The sequence below is a fragment of the Anabrus simplex genome, chromosome 2, assembly GCF_040414725.1.
Source record: "Anabrus simplex isolate iqAnaSimp1 chromosome 2, ASM4041472v1, whole genome shotgun sequence".
Lineage (NCBI taxonomy): Eukaryota > Metazoa > Arthropoda > Insecta > Orthoptera > Tettigoniidae > Anabrus > Anabrus simplex.
Window position 1 is genome coordinate 1031754164 of NC_090266.1, and position 23292 is coordinate 1031777455.

Consider the following 23292-nt stretch of genomic DNA (forward strand, 5'->3'; position numbering starts at 1 on the left):
ATCGTGGTATTGAACCCCACTCTCCGCAGCCCTGAAGGTGTTTTTTTTTTTTTCTCTCTCACCTGACATAAGCTGGGACTGTACCTTAAGGCCGTTGCCTCTTCCTTCTAACTCCTAGCCCTTTCGTACGTGTCCCATCATCGCCATTACACCTATCTTTGTCGATGCAGCATAAAGCCGATTGTGAAGGAATCTCTGGGATTCAAGAAGGAATGGTCCAATCAGGTATGAAGAAGCTAACAAAAGGAAAGGGAGGGATACTATGAAAGGAAAGATTAAGAAAAATAAAACTTACATGGGAGATGAGTCAGCGTGAGAAGAGAGATTAGAAACGACTGGCGAGAAGTAGGAAGTATTATGAATCGGGGGGAAAAATGAGAAAATAAATGGAATGCTATAGGAAAGTGCTCCAACATAGTTCAAGTGGGATGAATGAAGTGTGGAATAAGGAAATTGTGCAGAAACACGACTGAACTGAAAAGTAAAATTAAGACATAAGAGATCACAATCTAATAAGTCTATCTTCCCAAATATTGATGGCATATCTTCAGTAGGAGCCTCCATGGCTCAGACGGCAGCGCGTCGGCCTCTCACCGCTGGATACCTTGGTTCAAATCCCGGTGACTCCATGTGAGCTTTGTGCTGGACAAAGCGGAGGCGGGACAGGTTTTTCTCCGGGTACTCCGGCTTTCCCTGTCATCTTTCATTCCAGCAACACACTCCATTATCATTTAATAGCATTTATCACTCGTTAATAAATCACCTTGGGAGTGGCGACCCCATTGTAATAACAGCCTATATATGTTACATTCATCCCTGACCTGGTCAATGACTGGAAAACAGGTTGTAGGTTTTCATTTTCATCTACAGTAGAAATATCAGATGTAGTTGGTATACTTGACCAGTAAATGTTCAGTAAGGAGTTCAACTATGAAAATTCATCTCTTCAGTCCTGTCTAGTAAGTGTGCACACTGAATTTATTGACAGCCATTAATTTTAATTTTTAGCAATTTATTTTGTATCCCTGGCCCTAATGTCAACATTTATAATTTTTCTACTTCAGGATGATGTAAGTTTTGGTAAGTTTTATTTTAACACATCGTTGTCCATTCTTTCCTTGGACTGGCAACAGAAACACACCTAGCATGAGAAGTAGGATGAAATATAAATACATGTAACTTATAAATGACATGAAAATGACCTGTAAATGGTTCTAGGGCTCTGTTTTCATCCTTATTTGTCCATCGACCTCACTGTCACAACTATTACTGGCATCTTCACTGGTATTATTGTCGCCATCAACAGACTCAACAATAATAAAGGTGTTTTAATTTGTTCCACATTCAATACTTATATTTTCACTTACAGTGGTTACATAAATAGATTCTTAGTTACATGGGACATGTTTCACCCTCAGTTAAGGGCATCTTCAGCCTAAACACAATCATCAAACAATACAACTAAATTAAAAGTGGAAGTTAAAAGCTTAGTCAGTTATTAAAATTCGGAACATAAAAATGTGAAAAGTGATACAATATATAAAGATGCTAATGGAAAACTGTCTTATGATTAAACTATAATCTTGTCGGAGACTAAAACTTCTATTAAAATTCTAATTAAAAACAGTTCATATAAAATATTAGTGGAAAACCAAAGTGGTAATAATATAAAGCCAACGACATGAGGGCGTGAACACAAGCATAAACTTGATTGTCATGAATACAATCTTTCCAAGGCCGCTGATGAAATTCGTCAGCAAGTGAGACAGAAGCATCTGTTGAAAAATTGTAAGTGGCCCTTAGCACCGGTAGGTAATAAAAATGGCTGAAACCTTGCCAGAAAATGTCGGTAGATGCAGAAATAATGTTTGCTGTAAGAGAAGGAAAAGAAGAAATAAATTGAACGTAAGGAGAGAATTCGGTTTACATAAAATTGAAACAGATGAGGACTTACATGTAAGTGGAAGTTATTTATTATCTACTGTTGTGTTGGTTATATACATTATAACATGTGATCAACAGACTCGTCTGAACTGAAAGTCTCACTTTTACTTCTGCGCGTATATTTTGATGTTGGCGGACACAAATCTTCACAATCACTAATACTTGCGTTTTTGCAATCACTAGGGACATGAGATAAACTATCAGCATGCAATTCTCCAAATATTTCATCACCCTTCAAGCTCTTTGCTACGGCACGCCATGCTGACGCCTGACAATACACTCTGTCACGCGGTACTGAGTGTTCTGAAACCACACTTCCTGTGCTGAAAGCATTTTCAAGGAAAGAATATATCTATCTAAATTTTGATCAACAAAGACTTTAGTTTGTAAACAACACAAAATATTTTGATTAATAAACAGCCGAGAGGATAAAATCACGCAATAATGAAGCAATGTGAGAAAACGTTAATTTACGTAGCCGGTCTCCTCCACACCAATACTAAACTACGTTAATTAACGTAGCCCGGCGTGTGTTAAGAAGATTAGGTGTTTTGTTCTGTTATGGTAATAAATGTTATTCTTTCCTGTTATATCTGAAAACATTTATTGCAGTAAATTTAAACCTTAATTCACACAGATACTCCCCTCCGTGCAGTTATTTTCGCACTTCTGTGAATATACCATTTTATTAAATTGGCTATATAAAAAACTGTACCGATTAGTGATTAGAACCAGTACTTTAGTACAAAGAAACAATATCAAGTGGAAAAAAACATATTATAAACTTTAAAAACTTCTATGAAAATCTGCATTCCCGTGGGGAATGACCCAGAAAGAACATGAAACTTCCTTGGAATGAGTCGGTCATGAATGCATAATGAAATAACTTGTTGGGTAGTATTTCTAGCTGCTTCAAAGTTTCTATATCCCAGAGTGGTAGGTTTATTGCTTTGCGAGGAAACTGTAAGGTGCTAGGGGTGAAATTGTCTTGAGTTACAAGAAGTACGGCAAAGTCAGAGAAAATGTTGAGTAAATTATTAGTACTGGTAGATATTAACATTTAACATTCTGAACTGAAGATGCAGCAAATTACTGTACATACATTTCTACAAAATGATTGAATGCAAAGATGAAGTACACGTTGCACAGCACACTTACAGCTGAGTTTGCATATATACACACACATATACACAACAAAGTGGTTCCTGGTAAAGAGAGAGGAACTTTCACTGGGTTAAGTATGACAATCTTCAGTGCAAAAAAAGTTCACCTGTAATCTATACCACATGATTGCATCAAACAGCATTAATAAATTCAACAACCCTTCATTTTTGTACCTTCCTTGTAAAATACAACACCAAGCCATTCCTGTACAAATATAAACTACTGATGTGGGAACTGTGGAATGAGAGGTAAGTTAGATTAAGGTAGGAAAAGTTAAGAGACAAAGGAATAAAGGTCTGTCAAAATGTCCTCAATGAGTGATGATCACTCTCCTGATGAAGCTGGGAAACAGAAGAGCTTGTCAGGGAATGAGAGGAAATGGGTGTAGAAAAGTGGGTTTTAATGAGTTGGGAGCCTATTTTAATGTGGCAGTGAATGAATGTGTGAAGATTGTCCTTGCCCTTTCATGTTTTTATGTTTGTCCTGTCTCCTCTGTTGCTCCTTCTTCCAGTACTGACCTTTAATTGTTTGGCCTGTTGTATGTTAATATTCATGTTGCCTCTTTTTTGTCCTTTATGTCGTACCGACACAGGTCTTATGGCGACGATGGGACAGGAAAGGCCTAGGAATGGGAAGGAAGTGGCCCTGGCCTTAAAGTACAGCCCAGCATTTGCCTGGTGTGAAAATGGAAAACCACAGAAAACCATCTTCAGGGCTGCTGACAGTGAGATTCGAACCCACTTATCTCCCGGATGCAAGCTCATAGCTGTGCGCCTCGAACCACACGGTCATCTCGCCCGGTGTTACTACCTTTCTACACATTACTTGTTATGCCATGTCTTTCCTCAGTTCTAGTACTAAATGGAAACCTAACTAGCCTCTAGCCAAGAATGGGTCTGTGTTTCCTTTTCTCCTTTGACTCGCATGCACTCCACCCGAAGCTAGTGCATGACCCATTTATTTGTGACTTTTTGTGTCTGCCTATACCCCCCTACATGCCCATCTCCGTTCTTTGCAATTGCAATCATTGACAAAATGTGAAAGTAATCTGATATGTCAGAAATTTGCTTAACTAGCTGAGATACCTGAGTGGTCATTTCAATAAAACATGTTATTGACTTGGATGTGTGGAGTTATGATTAAAGCACATCTCAGGTTTGAACTCTTCCAGTTGCTATTTGTTTAGGTTAAGCTATTAGTTCAGATAATTTGCATTATGACTTGTTTTAAAACTTTTTTTTCAGTAAATTTTATCATAATGGCTTCAAATGACATGCCCACATTCAAATGTGTGCTAGTTGGTGATGGAGGTACTGGAAAGACAACATTCGTCAAGAGACATTTGACTGGTGAATTTGAAAAGAAGTACGTGGCTACACTTGGTGTGGAAGTTCATCCTCTTGTGTTTCATACAAACAGAGGTCCCATTCGTTTCAATGTTTGGGATACTGCTGGACAGGAGAAATTTGGAGGACTGCGCGATGGTTATTACATCCAGGTAAGAAGACCTTGCATAATACCAGAAAGTAATTTCCCTGTTGTGGTAATACATGATGGAAAGATAGTCAAGACTTGCATACAATGTTTCGTACTTTCACTGCTTACATAAATGTTCAAGGATGGTGTGGAAATAGAAATGTATTCGTACATTAGTCTACAAAATAAGAGTAGCAGTTAAAGATTTTGAATAAATAACTGAACATCGTGATTTATAAACACATCAAGAATTTTTATTGCACAGTCCAATTGCAACATGCACCATTACCATTTTATACTTTTACAGTGGTGCAGTTGAACATTGGCACGCAAGTTAATAGCTGTTTGTTATTATTGTAATGGGAAAAAATATAAAATTTCATTTTGTGCTGAATGAATGATCTCAAGTTCTTTCAAACTGAGGATAATCATACTTCAATCCCCAAATCAGTGTTAAAATATTTTTTTTTGTGGTAGAGATAAAGTGACAGTCCAGTACTTCATTGTCTAAATTTCCTTAAACTTAGTCATGTGCGGTCTGAAAGACTAGATACACACTTCCTTCTCAAAAAAAAAAATTCACAAAATATGAAAAAAATCAGCATTCATGATGAACAATCTATAGAAGTGACCAAATATACTTAGACTTCCTGTTTATGCGCTTGCACATGCTTGTACATGCACACACACCGTTTCTTGACCTAACTTTCATAGTCCTTTGTCCACATATCCAGTTCTCATGGTTATGTCCTATATTCACATAGCTATTATATTCCTTCAACAGGTCCCACAGAGCAGTAGGTGTACCATGCATGCCTCTCATCTGGAGGCCCTTCGTTTGATTCCCAGCCCCCTCTAGGGACACAATGACCTTGACGTCGGTGTGGGGGCTTGTGCTTGTTGATCCCGAGGGCTGTGCCAGCTCAGGGTTTCCCATGCTGGATTGGCCTCGGTGTAGGCCAGACTAACAAGACATCCCCCGAGTTGCCTGAGAGGTGTCTGTGCTCTTTATTCTTCATCGCTATTTCTACTCTTCAATTCTCACCTTCTTAAATTTCATTCCACCGGGCGAGTTGGCCGTGCGCGTAGAGGCGCTCGGCTGTGAGCTTGCATCCGGGAGATAGTAGGTTCGAATCCCACTATCGGCAGCCCTGAAAATGGTTTTCCTTGGTTTCCCATTTTCACACCAGGCAAATGCTGGGGCTGTACCTTAATTAAGGCCACAGCCGCTTCCTTCCAACTCCTAGGCCTTTCCTATCCCATCATCGCCATAAGACCTATCTGTGTCGGTGCGACGTAAAGCCCCTAGCAAAAAGAAAGGAAAAAAGAATTCATTCCTCTTTCTGTCTGGCCACTATCTCTGCCTCGGTTAAAATAGGTTAGTAAGGAGGTTTTATCCTACCCCGATCACAAGTTTCGGGTTGTGGCGAGGTGGTCCATGGCTACTGGGAGAGTAGTTGTCAGCTACCCCCTCCAGATACCGGGCACCCTCTGGGGTATATAGCCTTGCCTTTGGCACGTCAGGGCTCTGTCAAAGGTTGACCTTCTTATCCTGGATACTCGTGGGACCAAAAACGGAACCCCTCTCTTTGTTATTTTTCTAAGGGTTGCATCCTTCAAAATACCGGTGTTAGAAATAGGTAAGAAGCGTAAGCTGTATACTCCAGTTCCAGTGGATTATGTAAGTGACGAACGTCTTCCTCAATTCCTGGTTGCTTCCAGGGTCGATGGTAAGAGTTTTCTTGATGAATGTCCTTTCATGATCAGCAATTCAATTGAAGAAATTGTTGCTGGTGAAGTGGAAACTCCACGATGGATCCGTGCTTATAAATACATCTACGGCTAAACAATCCAGACGGTTAAGTTAATTCGGAAAAGTAGAGGTGAAAATCAAGAAGCACCAAACCCTTAACACCTGCAAGAGAGTTATATTCCACAGGGATTTGGTTAAGTCTTCCAAAGATACTGTGATCCGGTACCTAGCACTTTGGGGTGTAATGGACGTGAAGAGGCGTGTGCGTGAGAAGCTACTAGATACGGGTGCTTTCATCCTTACCTTCGACACCAAAACCGTACTTGAACAGATAAAAGTAATAATGTATCGTCTGACTGTTCGTCTGTATATTCCAGCACCAATAAGGTGTTATAACTGTCAAAAGTTTGGCCACACCTCACTGCAATCTACAGGTAGAACGACCTGTAAAATGTGTGGGAAGTGCAAGCATGGTGGGTTTGACTGCACACCACCGTGTGTGTGCGTCAACTGCCCGGGTGCGCATGCTCCAATCTCAAAGGAGTGCCCCACATTCAGGCAGGAGAAGATCCAGGATATAAAAACGCTGGATGAGCTATCTTGTCCAGACGCCCGGAGGAAATTAGTCTGTGGCTTCTCCAGAGTTCTCAATCTCCTTCGCTGAAAAGGTTGCGAACATGTGGATCACTGCAGAGTTTTGTACAGAACACCAGTACTGAAAATGCATCGAAAAGTCAAAGCCAGCAACAAAATGTAATCGCTCAAGAAACTGGAGTTTCACCAGCAGAAAAATTGAAATGTGTGTTATTGCGGACGTTGCCTGGGATGGGTCCTTCCCAGGAACGTTCGAGTGGGAAGTCCTTGCAAGTGATAAAAATCTGCAACACATTCCCAGCAATACATTTACCTACAAATAACTGCCGTCATTGTTGCCATTCAAATGCACTGTTTACTAAACGACTCCCATTGAGTCTCCGTCCACGCTGACAAGTTAACCGTGCCGAACCCGGTGCTTCAACCAGATAACCTTCTGTTTGATGCAATAGAACCTCATTTGGCTATGGAATATTTTCCCTACCCCCTGTGTTTATTAACTAAGATTAAACCACTCTGCATATTTCTGACATGACAATGCTACAATCATCTTCCAATGATTAAAGCAACGGGACGCACTTGGTAATTTATTTTTTATATCCTTGCTCACCAAGCTGCTCTCTTGTAAATATGTATATAAACTGTAAATTTCTCAGCTGTTCATTTAGATAATGTATATTTACTGTATAGTTACCAACCATTGACAGTAATTTTTGTTAAAAACATTGACGCCGAGTACTATACCCTTCCCCCGACAATTATACTGTAAATAATTTTAAAATTTATAATTTCCTAAGAGTGCATCTATTATTCTTCAGAGCACCACTGCTGAACTTTACTATAGACACCGTGCAGATAGATCGAAATGCTACTACTAGCGCTACATAGTGGCCCGTTCGGAAACAAGAGGTGAGGCGCAGTGCGAGAGTCTCAGTACAACGTGTGTAACATTCGAACAAGTTGTGGGTTTAAAGCGATTCAATTTGGGGATCTAAGTGAATCATCATGCAATAAAGGAAGAAACCTTGTTGTCAGCGGCCACGTGAACGACGTTGAAGAGTTAATTTCGAATGGTTTCGGTTAGATCACAGGAAAAGTCACCCGACAAACATCTGGCAATTTGCCGCCTTATATCGTGAAACTTGAGGTAGGCAAGGTGTAGTTAGGTAAAAATTTATATAGTTTATTTAGTAAGGACTAATTGATGCATGTTTGCTAAGTTGTACGCATTTTTATTTTGTGTTCAGGTTGACCAGAATCGTAATGTCTCTACCAGCGAATGTTCATGTCCTGTCGGCGCCAGAAGAACTTGCAAACGCGCAGCTGCGGTAGTGTATTATATAAGTAATGAAAGTGTTATTTCCAAAACAGACCATCCGCAACAGTGGGGAAAACCGAGTCCGAAAACAATGTCAACAGAAAAATATAGAAAAGGCAAACGCGTGAAGAACTGTTTGGTAAAAAGACTTTGAGGACATCTCGTTCCCCCTTCGAATTAACTGAGGATATTTTAAAACACATCCTTTGCAGTCTTCGTACAAAGCATTGAGCAGAAGCAAGTACTGAAATCGAACAACCGTGCAGGGCCGTAGTCACCTTATTGATAGACAGGGTAGTGAATGATGTGGAGAGAGAAGAATGTGAGGAAATTGTGACACAGCTATTACAAGTCTCTAACGACGTGCGCTTGCCAGACAAATACACCTTTCGCACTGTGAGTAACGAAATGTTTTTTTTACCAGCAAAGTGCAGGTTGATACAGATCATATAATAAAAATCTCCTTGGACACTATCTCAATCAGGAAGCCCTCGATGGTTTCAAGAAGAAAAAGAAAAAAAGATGAGAAAATCTGCTAGCACGAAAGCAAATCGGATCAAAACTAGGCTCTCGCATTTGTAAATCTCCAATTGGGGGAGCTGCTTTGAACATTCTTACGGAAGTGAAATGGAAAGTGAAGCAATAGAATGCTATGGAAGTTCATTTGTTCGTGTTATTCGATGAGGTTGCAAATTCGTTAACACGCAACACACAGACGATGTCATCCACGTGTGGAAAAAGTTCTGTTGGCAATTTCTGTAATATATTGTATATTTTGATTCTTTGAATACACCTTTCTACGTGAATTCTAACACTCGCAATATTGTAAGTACTCTCAACTTCCTCAGCTGTTAATCTCCCGTCATGTAAGAACGGTGGTGTCACGATTATGATACCGCGGCCAGATAAGTTAGTTCTGATGCCTAAATCCTTTATCAGCCATGACCTCATCCCCAGGTTGAAGGAAAGTAAACCACTGACGGTTGTTGTGAATAAGTCGCTAGCTCTTCCACCGTAACACTTGGATTTAGGTGTGATTGCAATTAAAACTTTTGCAGTGTATCTACCCTTGTATTGAGAATAGAAATACAATCTCTTGATCTACTTGGAGGCTGTTCAACTCTAAATTCCGTGCAGTCAATAATGACTCTACAATTACCGTAATTTCTTTTAAATGCTGGAGACATTGTTTCTTGAACACTTTCCTTACTAGGCCAGAATATGAAATGTTTCGTACGCAGTGCAAGTTGCATAAGCACGGTCGTAAAAATCCGTGAAATTGTTGTCTTGTGAACACACTCAAAGCAGAATAGGACAGTCCGATTTTCATTAGGAAAATGAATAATCTGGTTTCTTTACATAATTTCGAAACATTACAGTTTGGTAATAACGCAGGGCAAAGACGTTGAAGTTCACACCTGTTAAATCACGCATTTGTGTATTGTTCCTTATGGAACTGTAGCCTTGGAAACCTGGACCCTTGATGTCTGCATGATCGTCTTCCGTTCCACACATTTTATCATGTTTCGTAATGTCCCCTCCCAGACTTAAATTAAGTGGAATACATGCTTGTGTATTTACGTCGGTTTCATTTTTTGAACAAGAAAACATGAAGTCTGAACAATGAAATTCAGATGCATCTGTTCCCATAGATGCATCCTTGGTTATGTTACTTGGGCAAACTGTACTTGAAAATTTTCCGTCTGATTCTTCCTGTTTTATTCGTTTGAGTTGTCAGTGAAAGCGCTGTAAGCTGGGTCCCGGCGACACATTCCTCTTCTTGGATTCATCCGGAAATATTGTCGGAACATATTCTGGACTTAGTGAGTGTCCAGATCTTTTGTTTCCGATAAAATGTGCACTACATATTTTTGAGGTTGCCAAAGTGATCCATCAGTGCTAAAAATTCAATTAAATCGGATCAACTGAACTTATTACAAACATGTGCAGTATGTATGTGTACGCCTACTTACTTCGTTCGGTTAACTCCTTGTATTATCCATCGTCTCCTTCGGTCCACATCTATCGCTCGTTTTGGAAAACAATAAATTTGTACTTCACTTGCCGTATTTGCGTAAGTATTGGATCATCTGACAACACAATAATTGAGTTTACTGGATCTGCTATTCTCTGCCATTATCATCTGAGTGACTACACGCTCAGTCATAACAGAACAGCTACTGCGAGTTTGGAGTCTGCCTCACGTGTTGTTTTCCGCCCGGCCGCTAGAGCGACGCGCACGGTGCCTATAATTACCCAGTAATTTTAAGCATTGGTGCCGACTTCTTATTCTTTAAAATTATATTGTTTAACCATCACCATCGTACAAGAGTTTCTCGTACTTAATTTTGCCATTGTAATGTATACTAATTTATGCATGTTAAGTACTAATCAGGTACATGATTTTTACCTTGAGGTGATAATTTTGACTGATGGTGCTCTCAATGAAGGGCGAAACATGTCTCAAGCGGAATTAAGAATAAATTCCTAAATGTAAAATTTATATGTATTGAATAGGTGACAAAATAAACCATTAGCATCCTACATGGGAAGTCCTTCCCAACAAGGCGAGCGAAAGGCTTCCCCAAATAGGGCTGGAAAGTCCAGCCCTCCTTCCAATGCCCAGACCATGAAGGAGAGGTTGAAGCCACAGAGCTCCCTTAAGAAATTGAAGAAACAGCCTTCTCCAACTCAGTCCGACGCCATCTTGCTCGATCACTTTCTGGAGAACCTTGTTCTCCCAGGACGAAGGCCCACTGTTCCCGATCAATGAGATAACCGTGCACAGAGTGCCCAGTCACTGCATCTCCTTCTGAGGAGACAATGGAGACTGAACCACTCATTGTCGTGCATGGTGATGATTACTACAGAGATACCAACAAAAACGGCGGAATCTGGCAGGTAATGGACCAAACGAAGGGCAAGAAATTGCTCAGAATTCGAGGCTTTACCTATCCACACAATGGCACTTTTGCAGTGGAACTGCAGTAGTTATCACTGTCGCTTAGCTGGGTTATGTCAGTAGATAGATGCGGCCTCCATAGTCCGGCTACAGGAATCTTGTTTGAGACCTGGACACGACACGACTATGAGTGGATATATATATATAGTCTTTATTCCAAGGACAGAGTAGCTGTGGATGGCGCAGCAACTGGGGGCGTTTGTACCAGAGTTCGTACAGAGATCTTCAGCGAAGAAGTACCGCTCCGTACTCGGAAGCAGTTGCAGTTCGCACTCCATTGTCAATAATGACAACAGTGTGCAGCGTGTACTTTCCACTGGACTACGATCTTGAAATGTGTGCAGTACATTTGATTGCTCAGTTGCCTCCTCCTTTCCTCATGCTGTGAAACGTGAACGCTTGTAAAACACTAGGGGTTCTCAGTCTACCTGTGCTAGGGGGAGGATGCTCGAGCGACTGATCTACCTGTTTCACCTTTGCGTGCTTAATACAGGGGAACCGACACATTTTAGCGTTCGCACATGGCACATTCTCACACCTTGATGTCACTTCGTGCAGCTGTTCACTAGTTCCCCTGCTACAGTGGCAAGTACACGACGACCTGTGCGATAGTGACCACTTCACGATAATTCTCTCTCTCTTCAATCAAAGACAATGCGAAGTACCCAAGCGCTGGTTACTTCGGCGGACAAATTGGCCAGATTTTTTGAAACGCGCAGTGATGGCCGAAGATATGCTGGAGTCTGTTGACGACCACATATCTTTCATTACTATTTGAATTTTGACTGCTGCAGAGGAAACAATTCCATCCTCGTCTAGTATTCATCGCCGGAAACAGGTCCCATGGTGGATGGACGAAATTGCAGCAGCCATGTGCGATAGCAAACGGGCTTTTAAGCACTATCTTCGGAATCCTACGATGGCCAATCATATCACACTTAAGCGTCTGAGTGCGAAAGCCCTTTTTTGATTCGAGAAAGTAAGAAAGCTATGTGGGGAAAAGTATGCATCTCCCATGACGGCACATACTCGGTCATCAGAAGTGTAAACAAAACTCCGCCGCACTGTCAGAGTACTGTGCCTTCAGTCCCCGGTATCTCCATTAATGGAGATACTGTTCCAATTCCTTCAGTCATTGCAGAACACATAGTCACATTTTGCAGATACATTCAACTCAGGGAGATACGACCCTGCATTTCTACCAATTGAGCGCGAAGCAGAGGCACACCCTCTCTCTCTTCGCCTCTAGTGCTTCACATCCTTAAAACGTGCCTTTCACGGAGTACGAGTTGCGGAGTGCACTTGCGCTATGCAGAGACAAAGCTCCTGGACCGAACAAAATCCCTAATCAAATGCTTAGCCACTTGCGTGACAGGTGTCTGAAGGATATTCCCACCCTATTCAACAAAATATGGAGTGAGTGTTCCCATCTCAGTGGCATCAGGGAATTGTGATACCAGTTTCCAAGCCAGGGAAAGATCCAAAACTCCTGGTTATAGGCCTATATGCCTTACAAATGGCCTTTGTAAGCTGTTTGAAAGGATGGTTAACCGGTGTCTTGTGTGGGCCATGGAAAAGGAAGGTCTCCTGTCTAACTACCAGTGTGGATTTCACTCTCATCGGTCTGCCACTGGTCATCTGGCCAGACTGGAGAGTGCCATCCAGTAGGCCTTTCTCTGGAAGGAACACCTAATCGCCGTGCTTTTTGGCCTGGAGAAAGCTCATGGTACTATCTGGCGATACGGAATTCCCTCCGCTCTACACCAGTGGGGATTTCGGGAAAATTTGCCCACGTTTATTGAGAACTTCATGTCCCTCCGGCTCTTTCGAGTGTGATAAGGGAATGCATTTTCCCAGTATTACGTTCAGAAAAAGGGACTACCTCAGGGATCTGTACTGTGTCGCGCTGTTTGCATCGCTGTATGCAGAAGACTTAGCTCTACATTACAGCTCCGGAAGGGTGGCATTTGCTGAGACAGCTACAGCAAGCTATTAACAGAGTCGACAGATGGCCCTGCAACGTGATTTTCGATTTTCAGCGGCGAAAACCTAGTAGTATTGTGCAGGCTGAGGATAGATCATTTACGATCTACTCACTCTTATCTCCTAAGGACGGAAAAGACCCCCCCCCCCAAGTGCATTCTTGTGGTGCCGTCTTCACCGTGGCCCACATCCTCACAGAGTGCGCCAATCTCTCTGGCCTAAGACGGAGCCTCAGCCTGCAGGAAACACTCGAACCTGTACTAGCCGATGACTCGACTACTGCTGATCTCGTCATCCGCTTTATGTGCGACAGTGAATTTTACAAGTGTACTGTTACTCAGGGAACGCACGTTCTCTTTTGATTCGTTTGTAATTTTTCGGCCAAATTAAGTTATTTTTTTGTTTTATTTTGTACTGCGCTTCCAAATTCCTTTGTTGAATAAATTATTTTGTTTTTATTTTATTTTCCACTAATTTGTACAGAGGGAATGATTACCTCGTACTTCCTCTTAAAACAAAAATCACCACCACCACTGATTCCCAGCCAGGTCAGGGATTTTTACCTGGATCTGAGGACTGCTTCAAGGTCCAGCTAACTGATAGCGAGATAGCAGCCCCACCCTAGAAAGCCAAGAATAACCACATAGGTGATGGTTCACGCTGACCATGCACCACCTAGTATTCTGCAGGCCTTCGAGCTGAGCAGCAGTCGCTTTGTAGGCCTAGGCCCATCGGGGCTGCTGTGTTATATTCCTCCTTAGTTTTGAAATGTTAGAGATAAAATTTCCAGTCCATGGAGTTCTTCTAATTCTTCACTGGCTTTTGTACCAAGTTCAGTTGTGCAAATGTTACTGTACGTTGTTGTATCCTCCTTGCAAATGTAACTTTAGCAGTTCATGCACGTAGTACTCATCCTCCTATTTTCCTGCTAGGTACAGAAACTGCATCTTCCAGAGCCCTGTTTCATAAAACATCTTTAGTAAGAAACCAATAATATTAGTGTTTCCTAAAGTTATTAGCTAATAATATTAGTAAATTGTTTCATAGACAACATGACTAATAAGTTACTCATATTATTGGTAATGTTTCCACGAGTATATTTTGACTCTTAATCCATATTATTAGTGAAACCAAAGTGAGCGGTATTTTAATATTAAATCGTGAAGATCAGTGAAATGGTCAGCTCTGATTCAAATAGTGATGGGGAACTTGTGTAGGTATTCACCGTTCAATAAATGTTAGGCCAAGAACAACCTGTACTGGTAGGTAACAAGCATATGAATACAATGTGAGATTTAGGTTAGATTACAGAACTTTTGGATATTTTCTTGATAGGATTGGTAATAGATCGTTCCACTGCAAGGAATGAAGCATAACCTGAAAACAGCAGTTTCACCTTGCACTCCACAGGTGCATTTCTACTCAGAGACTCTAGCTATCCTTTAAAATCTCGACTACCGAGCTCGATAGCTGCAGTCGCTTAAGTGCGGCCAGTGTCCAGTATTCGGCCGATAGTAGGTTCGAACCCCACTGTTGGCAGCCCTGAAAATGGTTTTCCATGGTTTCCCATTTTCACACCAGGCAAATGCTGGGGCTGTACCTTAATTAAGGCCATGGCCGCTTCCTTCCCAATCCTAGCCCTTCCCTGTCCCATCGTCGCCATAAGACCTATCTGTGTCGGTGCAACATAAAGCAACTAGCAAAAAAAAAAAAAATTTTATATCACCAGTAAACCAAGATGATGGTGGTGGTGAATGTTTTAAGAGGAAGTACAATTAGGTAACCATCCTCTACATAACACTAATCAGATAGAAAAATGGAAGGGATAAGACACTTCGAAAAATGAAGGTATCGGCCTAAGAAAGAGAAGGGCCACGAAGGGTGTGAAAATGAAAGACACTCTAGCCCTCGCAACCTGATACAGTCAGGGTCGAAAAAGAACCAGTTGAACGAGAGAGCTCAGGTAGGATAGATGAAAGTGAGGAGCCTGGCAAAAGTGGAAGCAATGTCAGGAATCAGCTCGTGGCCCTGTGGTCACCAACCCGTGCTCCCAATTAGGACAGGCAGGGGATACCGTGTTTTTTTACCGCCCCCTTCCACAGGGGGTAGTAAAGATTTTGCTTGTCCATCTGAATAGAGATTTTTAAGAGCACATAAAATAAAAAAGTAAAAGGAACAAGGAGGGTTATAATATGCAAAAAAAATGCAAATAGTTTATGCTTGAACTCACTTTCCACAAACTTCCTTCTCTCACATTATTTTCACTTTTATCCATTCTCATATGAGCAACGAAAATATCAAGTGAGCCTATCGAACATTTGGATTCATAGCCGTGTGTAGTCATCACTAGACTACTGCTAGGAACAAACACAAAGTGCATATGCATCACAGATTCTAACCTCCATTTGTATCAGCTGACTAAAAACTAATATGAGCAAAGATATTTTATTAATCATGGGTAAATCCTTATGAAACAGAATTTGGTTTAACTAACAATTATTTTTATGAGTTCTAATTAGTTAGTTTTATGAAACAGGGCCCAGGTACACCTGTGGCTTTGATTTTTGCTTGTCAAATGCTGGCAGACAGCTGGAATTACTCGTTCAGGTACCAAAAGGGGGCTTTCAACTGTAGCTCTAGAATTTGAAAGTTAGGCAGTAGGAAATGTATTTACGTCAAGACGTTAAAGAAACGTTTAAAAATCCACTCGTGCTCTGTAATTGCAACTATAATAGCAGAAAATTTGGTGCAGTACAAAAATATACACACACCTTTGCCACCAAAAAAAATTCTAATCTAAAATAACCAGCACGTGTTACCAATGAGTGCGAGGAGAGGTACACATGGTGGTTCTGTTGCCTCAAAAGCTCATGAGGAGCAAAATATCTCTTGCCTTTCGCGCTCGCACACACACAGTCTTAGTCTATAAGATCGTGCACGGCTAACAGTAAGTGTGGCAAAGGGGCGGAAAGTAAATGAAGGGTCGGGGAAAATATCCAGGCAAGTCACTTTTTCATCGAAATTGAGATATTGTTACAGTCCATTTCAGAGTGATCATGCCCATCTTTTCAGAGGTCGGAAATGGAAAAAAAAAAGCAGGGGAGTCAGGAGAAATTAGCACTCAGTTTTGCTGTTAGGGGAAAGAACTAGGGAAGTCAAGGACAAAAGTTGCTTTTTCTCAAGTTGTACAAATATTGACTCTCCTACTTTTTTCCCCTGGCCCTTCAAATATTGTTCAGTGGAGAGACATTTACTGATGAATACAAGTCTATGGCATGGATTGACTGCAGAAACTTCTTTCCGAAATAAGGTTCTAACTTTGGGTTGCTAGAATAATGCTGTGCCAGCTCATTCAGGAAATTTGACTCCACTGTTGTAGTATCGTCCAAAATGATTTACTGAAATCTCTGATTACCGGGCGAGTTGGTCATGCGGTTAGGGGTGCGCAGCTGTGAGCTTGCATCCAGGATAATAGAGGGTTTGAGCCCCACTGTCGGCAGCTCTGAAGATGGTTTACCGTGGTTTCCCATTTTCACACCAGGCAAATGCTGGGACTGTAGCTTAAGGCCACGGCTGATTCCTTCCCACTCCTAGGCCTTCCCTATCCCATCGTCGCCATTAGACGTGTCTGAGTCGGTGCGACATAAAAGAAGTTGTGAAATGTCTTATTATGGATATATAGCTGCGACTTAATTGGCAGTGATAGTTTTTTTAAACCCAGTTCGTCCTGAATGCATATGAATGGCGCTTTTCAATGCGAGTTCAGCCATGTCTTTGAGTACGTATGTGAATGTTATAATTTTGATACCAATTTGAACAAGCAATTTCCTCCTTATTCGTGGGTTAAGTGTACAAACCCCGCAGATAATTCTCACAGGTGAAATTCGAGCCTTGCATCTCCAAAGAATGCATTAGGTTAAACAAATATCCTCCTGAATTGATGTTGAGACAAATATGCCTGATTATTTGTAGACACAAACAAGATTTTCTTGAATTATTGCAATAAAGCACGAATATTTCTCTGTAAGGAACATAAGTCTTACATATAGACAAACTTGAACAAGTGTAAATCTCTAACACTGTACACACACGAATAATCTCCACACTTTTTGAAATCATTAGGCAAAAAGTCAGGGATGTGTTTATTACTGTATTTACTATTGTATTAGACCCCCTCGCGTATTGGTGAATATTTTCGTCCATACGACCTGCGCAATGAAAACGTGTCAGTCATGCAGTATATCTGTGTTTCATAGTAAACAAATATCGCCTCCGTAGCATAGGCCTACTGCAGCTCTGATGTACAAATAGGTGAAAAGTTTTGTGCCTGACCTATGCAATTAAAGCACGCATCACTCATGGTATGTCTTTTTTTTTTTAAAAGTTAATATCCGCCAGTGTAATGGTTAGCACAGTTGGCTGCCGTTCATGGGGGCCTTAGTTTGATTCCTGGTACCATATTGCCAGAGATTTAAGAATGGCAGGAAAGTTGATATGCGGTAAAAATGGTACGTGTACTCCCCTCCATAGGGGGCTGCACCACCTGGGGATGAGGAAACAATAAGAGTAACTAAAACTGACTAAATTTACTTTCTATATAGGCCTAAAAGTCATGTGTTCACCATTCTTTTCAATTTTAGAAATACTGCCTGCCAACAAAAACAGCCAGTAAAAATTGGAATAAATTTGTAAATTTTTTAAGGAATAGTGTCGAATGTTAACATGTACAATTTCTAGCTCTTTATAGCGTAGAAGTCGTGTGTTCACTGCACAATATTTATCTCATATTGGACAACCCCCCCTTTTTTTTTTTTTTGCTTTAAATTTGGTGGGGGGGATTGGTTGTCTAATACGTGAGTAAATATATTGCTTGTGTCAAGCTTAGTACAGTGCTCTTAATATACAGAAATCTAGAAGTTGGTATTTTCTATCTGCTCAGTTCTGCCACAACTGCATCTAATTTGATTTCACAAATATTGTATTATTTCACCTATTCAATACTTTACATTACTTGCAATGCAAATATTTACATCACAGTGTTACCAGGGACTAGTTTCGACCCTACTTGGGGTCATCATCAGTCTTGAGTACACATTGTCGAGCCCTTGAACAATATCTTCTTACAAAGTAATAAAACTAGTGTTAAGAGCTATATGTACAGTACAATGACGTACATTATGATATATGGATAGATACATGAAATGGATATTAAAATATTTCGTGATGGCAGTAAAAGTATGTCATTAAAATGTCTTGATTTCTATGTACATATATTGTCGGTAAATTCTGTGAATAGTATTTCAAATGCACTTCGCATCAATTTTACGACAGTGCTTGAGAATATTACATGAACATTAAAATAATAACAGTGTAGAATTTTATTCACAGTCTGAGTACAGTAATCATATTGTTTCTAGTAAGTTCTGTAGTTCAATTGCACTTGATCATTTGAGTGAAATATTTGCGACACTGGCGCAGAGGATAATATATTACTTCTTAAAGTCCAATTGGTAATGTTGCATGCAGGGGCTCAGAAATGGATATATTCAGAATAGATATAAACAAATTCTTGAAAGTCAATAAACCCTGCATACAGGGGAGTGAATAGAGTTCAGTCCATAGCGGAAATAAAACTAGTCTTGAAAAAAGAAAAAACGGTAACCGCCTGGTCATTTCTGGCTTTTTTATCCACACTGTAACGGTTCAAATCCCGTTACAAGATGATATCTGTATTTTTATTATTTTATCTGTATTATTATTATTATTATTATTATTATTATTATTATTATTATTATTATTGTCAGTATTATTATTTTATCTGTGAGATTACTATTATTTTGTTATAATTATTATTCAATTCCAGTACGCAAAGCTTTTCGCATGCGTATTTGTAATTGAGTGTATGCATATATACGTATATGTAGATTATCATTAAATACCTGTACAGTGAGAGTTTCGATGTATCAGATGTGGATGTGACGTCGTTATATTGTTATACTACTGGGGATTCTGCCAAGTCATTGCTATGCCACAGCTACGTCATCGTTTTTAGTTAGCACTGAGCTCACTTTCTTTGAGAAACCCAACGAGCCGGCGGCGGTTTCACAACTGTATGTAATATTTGCCGCGTTGTGGGAGTATGTCATTGTTATTTCTGGAGATTACGTAGCTGTGTCAACCAACGTCTATAAAAGGTGGGTGCATATTGTAGCGTCAGTCATTACTTAAACGGAAGCAGTACAGTGAAGTAGTCTACTAGATGAAGAGGCCTCAGTCGGTCAGTCAACGAGTGTGAACGAGAGATGGAGAAGACTCAGTGAGCCATTAATTATTGGTCATTGAGAGAGTGAGGCCAAAGTTGGTCCGTCACTTAGTGGAAGACACGGACGCAAGGGCTTACCATGGAGTCAGAGAGGGCAACACTGGACCTGCCAAGAGGTAATACCATATTGACTTACAAAGAAGTCAGATGATATGGAGAAGAAGCAGTCACAAGGATGTATCACCAAGTTAGGCGTGACACATTTACAGTAAATACCAGATCAAAGGAATACGTCGTAATTACACTAAAAGTGTTGAAGGTACAGTCAAGTTAATCAGTGAGGGAAATATTTCGTATAAATTGTTATATGTCCGGTCAAGAAGAATTCAAATTCATGCCCAGTTTCTTTCAGTTGCAATGTCATAATTTCATATTCTCATCTGTTTTATCGCAACAAGACTCGCTATTTTTGATATATTATTTAAAGAATATATATTGTTCTATCAAACGAATTCATAGTTTTATTTTATTGACAGTAAAATATCTTAACCTCAAAATTAATGGGGAAACCGAACGCCAATCTCCTTTTCCCAGAACTTATATGGCATGTTGTCAAAAGTAAGCTTATCACCCCACACCCTAGAGATAGTCAAGAGTCTCATTCTATTATTGCTGCACTGAGTGGCAGCTGGCGCCCTTCAAAAAACGTATGTGTAAGCAAGCAGGTAACAAGTGTGAGTACAAGGTCCGACGAGTGTGTATTTTATTTAATGAATATTAATTTTCATAATTTCCATTTTAAATGCAGTTTTACATGTTTGTAAAATTAGTCAGACAGTTAGGAAGTCCTACAACACGTATCAGTTTATCCTTTGATTCTGCACAAATTTGTTGCTCATGTTTGTATTATTTTATTTTATTTTCTTTGTTTTTCTTCTGTGAAGGTTTGTTCCATTAATCTTATCTTTTTTTGTTACCCCCTTTGATAAGAAACCATAATGCATTATTAGGAAACCTTAGGGGTTTTAATCTATTAACCCTTTGCCGTTCCCCATTTACAGGCAGCCGCCTGGTCGGAATTACGATATTTTCTGATGGGCATATCAATCCCAATACACACCAGTATAAATGTTGCCCATTGAAGGAAACGTAGAAGTCCAACAAATAAAGATGTGACTGTAATTTCTTTTGAATTTCATTTCTAAATAAGTGCGTATATATTTTTACTTGCCCTAAACACTTTCACAGTAATTCCCTGTCTTACTAACAGGCACACACTCAAGTCTTTTAGGAATGAAGTCATTATCAGGCAAAACAACTAAACCCATATAAATTAAACACCACATGTGCAGTTATATCAGTGTAATTTTTTGCGATGAATCAACAGTGCCAGTTTTTCTTTGTAAATAATCAGAATGAATATTAGTCTGCCTTACTACAAGCTCATAAAAAAAATTACCATCCCATAAATCATTTTTTTCTTTTCTTTTCTGAACTCCCAAAAGGTAAATCATGATTTGAACCAGCATTGTTTTCCCCTATTTCCAGTTCATTCCAACGATTATCACTTTATTACTAGTTTTCTGTAGCCCCTTCCCTCAGTCTTCACACAATATTTGTTCGTGTTTTTATGATTCTCGGAATCATTATCACTATAATATTAATCAAATATTATTCTGAACCTCTGCTGGAAAGCTTACTACCTCCAGTAAACTCCAACTACTATTTTGCATTTTCAAACCTTGCAAATCTTCTCCGCCGATATGCGGACAACATTGTAAGAAATCTAATATAAATGATCTCTAACGGGAATACAATGTTTATAAACTAGGTCTCCGTGTGAAATACACACAGTAAACACTGTCAACAAACTGCTGAAAGCTTGCTTAGTCATGGGAATGCATTGTGGTTTCACGAGACCCTTCAATATTTCCATGGGCACACTTCTAAAGACCGCATGTGTGACGAGCAGTTTTGAGTGTTCGGCACGGTAAATCGTGGGAAACAATTTGTACGGGTATATATAAAAACGCTGTGGAAAAGGAGGTAAATGTTACACAAATGCATATTATTAATTTATAAGTATTTCAATCTCAATCGATTTACTGTACTTTCCTCAAATAAAGGTCCATGCAAGTTAATTACTGTACTTTATTAACTGTTGACTGCACTGCCTTTGTAATTCTGCTTGTCCTTTGCCCAGGAAAAGGTTACCGGCAGGTGGTTAAAAATTTGTGTAATATATTCTTTTAATGTACAGTAGTTACTTTCTTAAAATGGCTAATTGCCTAAGACGCAATATTTTCTCTGATAGCAACATTTTAATTGCTACTATTGTACTTGTATTTACAACATTAACACAGGTTTATTCCAGATGGAAAACTACACAATCACTGCATCCTACCAAAATAGTCCAGAATCGATATGTTTACACCTTTTTTATGACCTCTATTTGTTTTTCAAGCTCATAAAGGTTATGAAAATTATTTTCACCCCCCTCTACAGATGAGATACCTGCGTAAAACATCCACTGCTGCACTTGCATCATCACTGGTAGGCATCACTTCACCGTCTTCCTCTGCTTCATTGCTGTCACTGGTGGGAGACTCAGCTGCTGTTTGCTCTGCAACCAACTCCTCCACACTTCTTTCCTCTGCAGTGATCACAGAATCATCTACCTGAAGAAAATCTTCAGTAGAGCAGTCTGACTGCAACATTCTCCATACGTCAGGTAGCAGGCCTTCTTCTGGCAGCTGAGATTTGGGATGATTCTTGAAAAATCCTGCTTTCAAGAAACAATTTGAGTTGGTAGTCTACTTCACGGCTTTCCAAGACTTAGCAATGGAGTGAAGAGCATCCAGGATTGAAACTTTAAATAATGGATCCTTTCCAGTATCCATAAGGAATAAAATTCGCTGCACCAGGTACTTCCTATAAAGTCATTTAAAGGAATGAATAACCCCTATATCCATAGGTTGTAGCTTGCTTGTGCAGTTAGCAGGCAGAAATTCTAACTGCACATTCCTCAAATTAACATCCACAGGATGTGCAGGACAACGGTCGATGAAAAGAAGAATCTTCCTATTTTGCGCACCCATTTTTGAATCCAGAGCAATTAACTGCTGTCGGAAAAGATCTCAGGTCATCCAGGCTTTATGATTGGCGTCGTAGACAGTAGGTAATGATCGCACGTTCTTGAAGCAACGAGGTTTTCTAGATTCCCTATCACATAGGGGTGGAGCTTCTGAGAGCCATCAGCATTGGCTCCCAACATAACTGTGAGCCTCATCTTGCTGTGTTTCCCACCATGGCATTTATCTCCTTTAAATGCCGAAGTCTTGCTGGCAACACACTGAAAAACAGTCCAGTTTCATCTAGGTTAAAAATGTTCCTGGGTTTGATAATCCTTGGTCAGCTCCTGCAATCTATCGATCCATTCTTCCACAGTTTCATCACTAACTGCATTAGATTTCCCATTAACAGTTTTATAGGTTAGGTTATACCTTTTCCTAAATTGGTCTATCCAGCCATTGGATGTGCTGAAATTTTGAATGTCAAGAATGTTTGCCACTTTTAGTGCCTTCTCTGTTATGAGCACACCAATTTTTTTATTTCCTCTTCCTCGTATTTGCAGTATGATTCATACTTCCTTTCCTTGGAGTTTGGTCCACATTCTAAGCACTTGTAATGCTTCCTCTGTTTTTCACAATTGTGTTCAGCATGGATAAAATGGAAGCTGCAATTCGCGTGCCAATGAAACGCGTGTTCCGCAGTATGAATCAACCTTTTCTAATATTCAAACTTTCTCATCCATAGTGAAAGTTTTCCTTCCTTCT

The 23292-nt window shown here is 40.1% G+C and overlaps 1 protein-coding gene across 3 annotated transcripts in view; it reads left to right on the top strand.

The window, feature by feature from the left end:
- The window catches only part of LOC136864656 (GTP-binding nuclear protein Ran), a 92229-nt gene that overhangs the window by 25768 nt on the left and 43169 nt on the right, over positions 1 to 23292 (top strand). For all 3 annotated transcript variants that reach the window (XM_067141941.2, XM_067141940.2, XM_067141942.2), the window contains exon 2: positions 4353 to 4606. In XM_067141941.2, the coding sequence (XP_066998042.1) occupies positions 4367 to 4606 (240 nt within the window). In that variant the 5' untranslated portion in view covers positions 4353 to 4366. The remainder of the gene's footprint in view (positions 1 to 4352; positions 4607 to 23292) is intronic.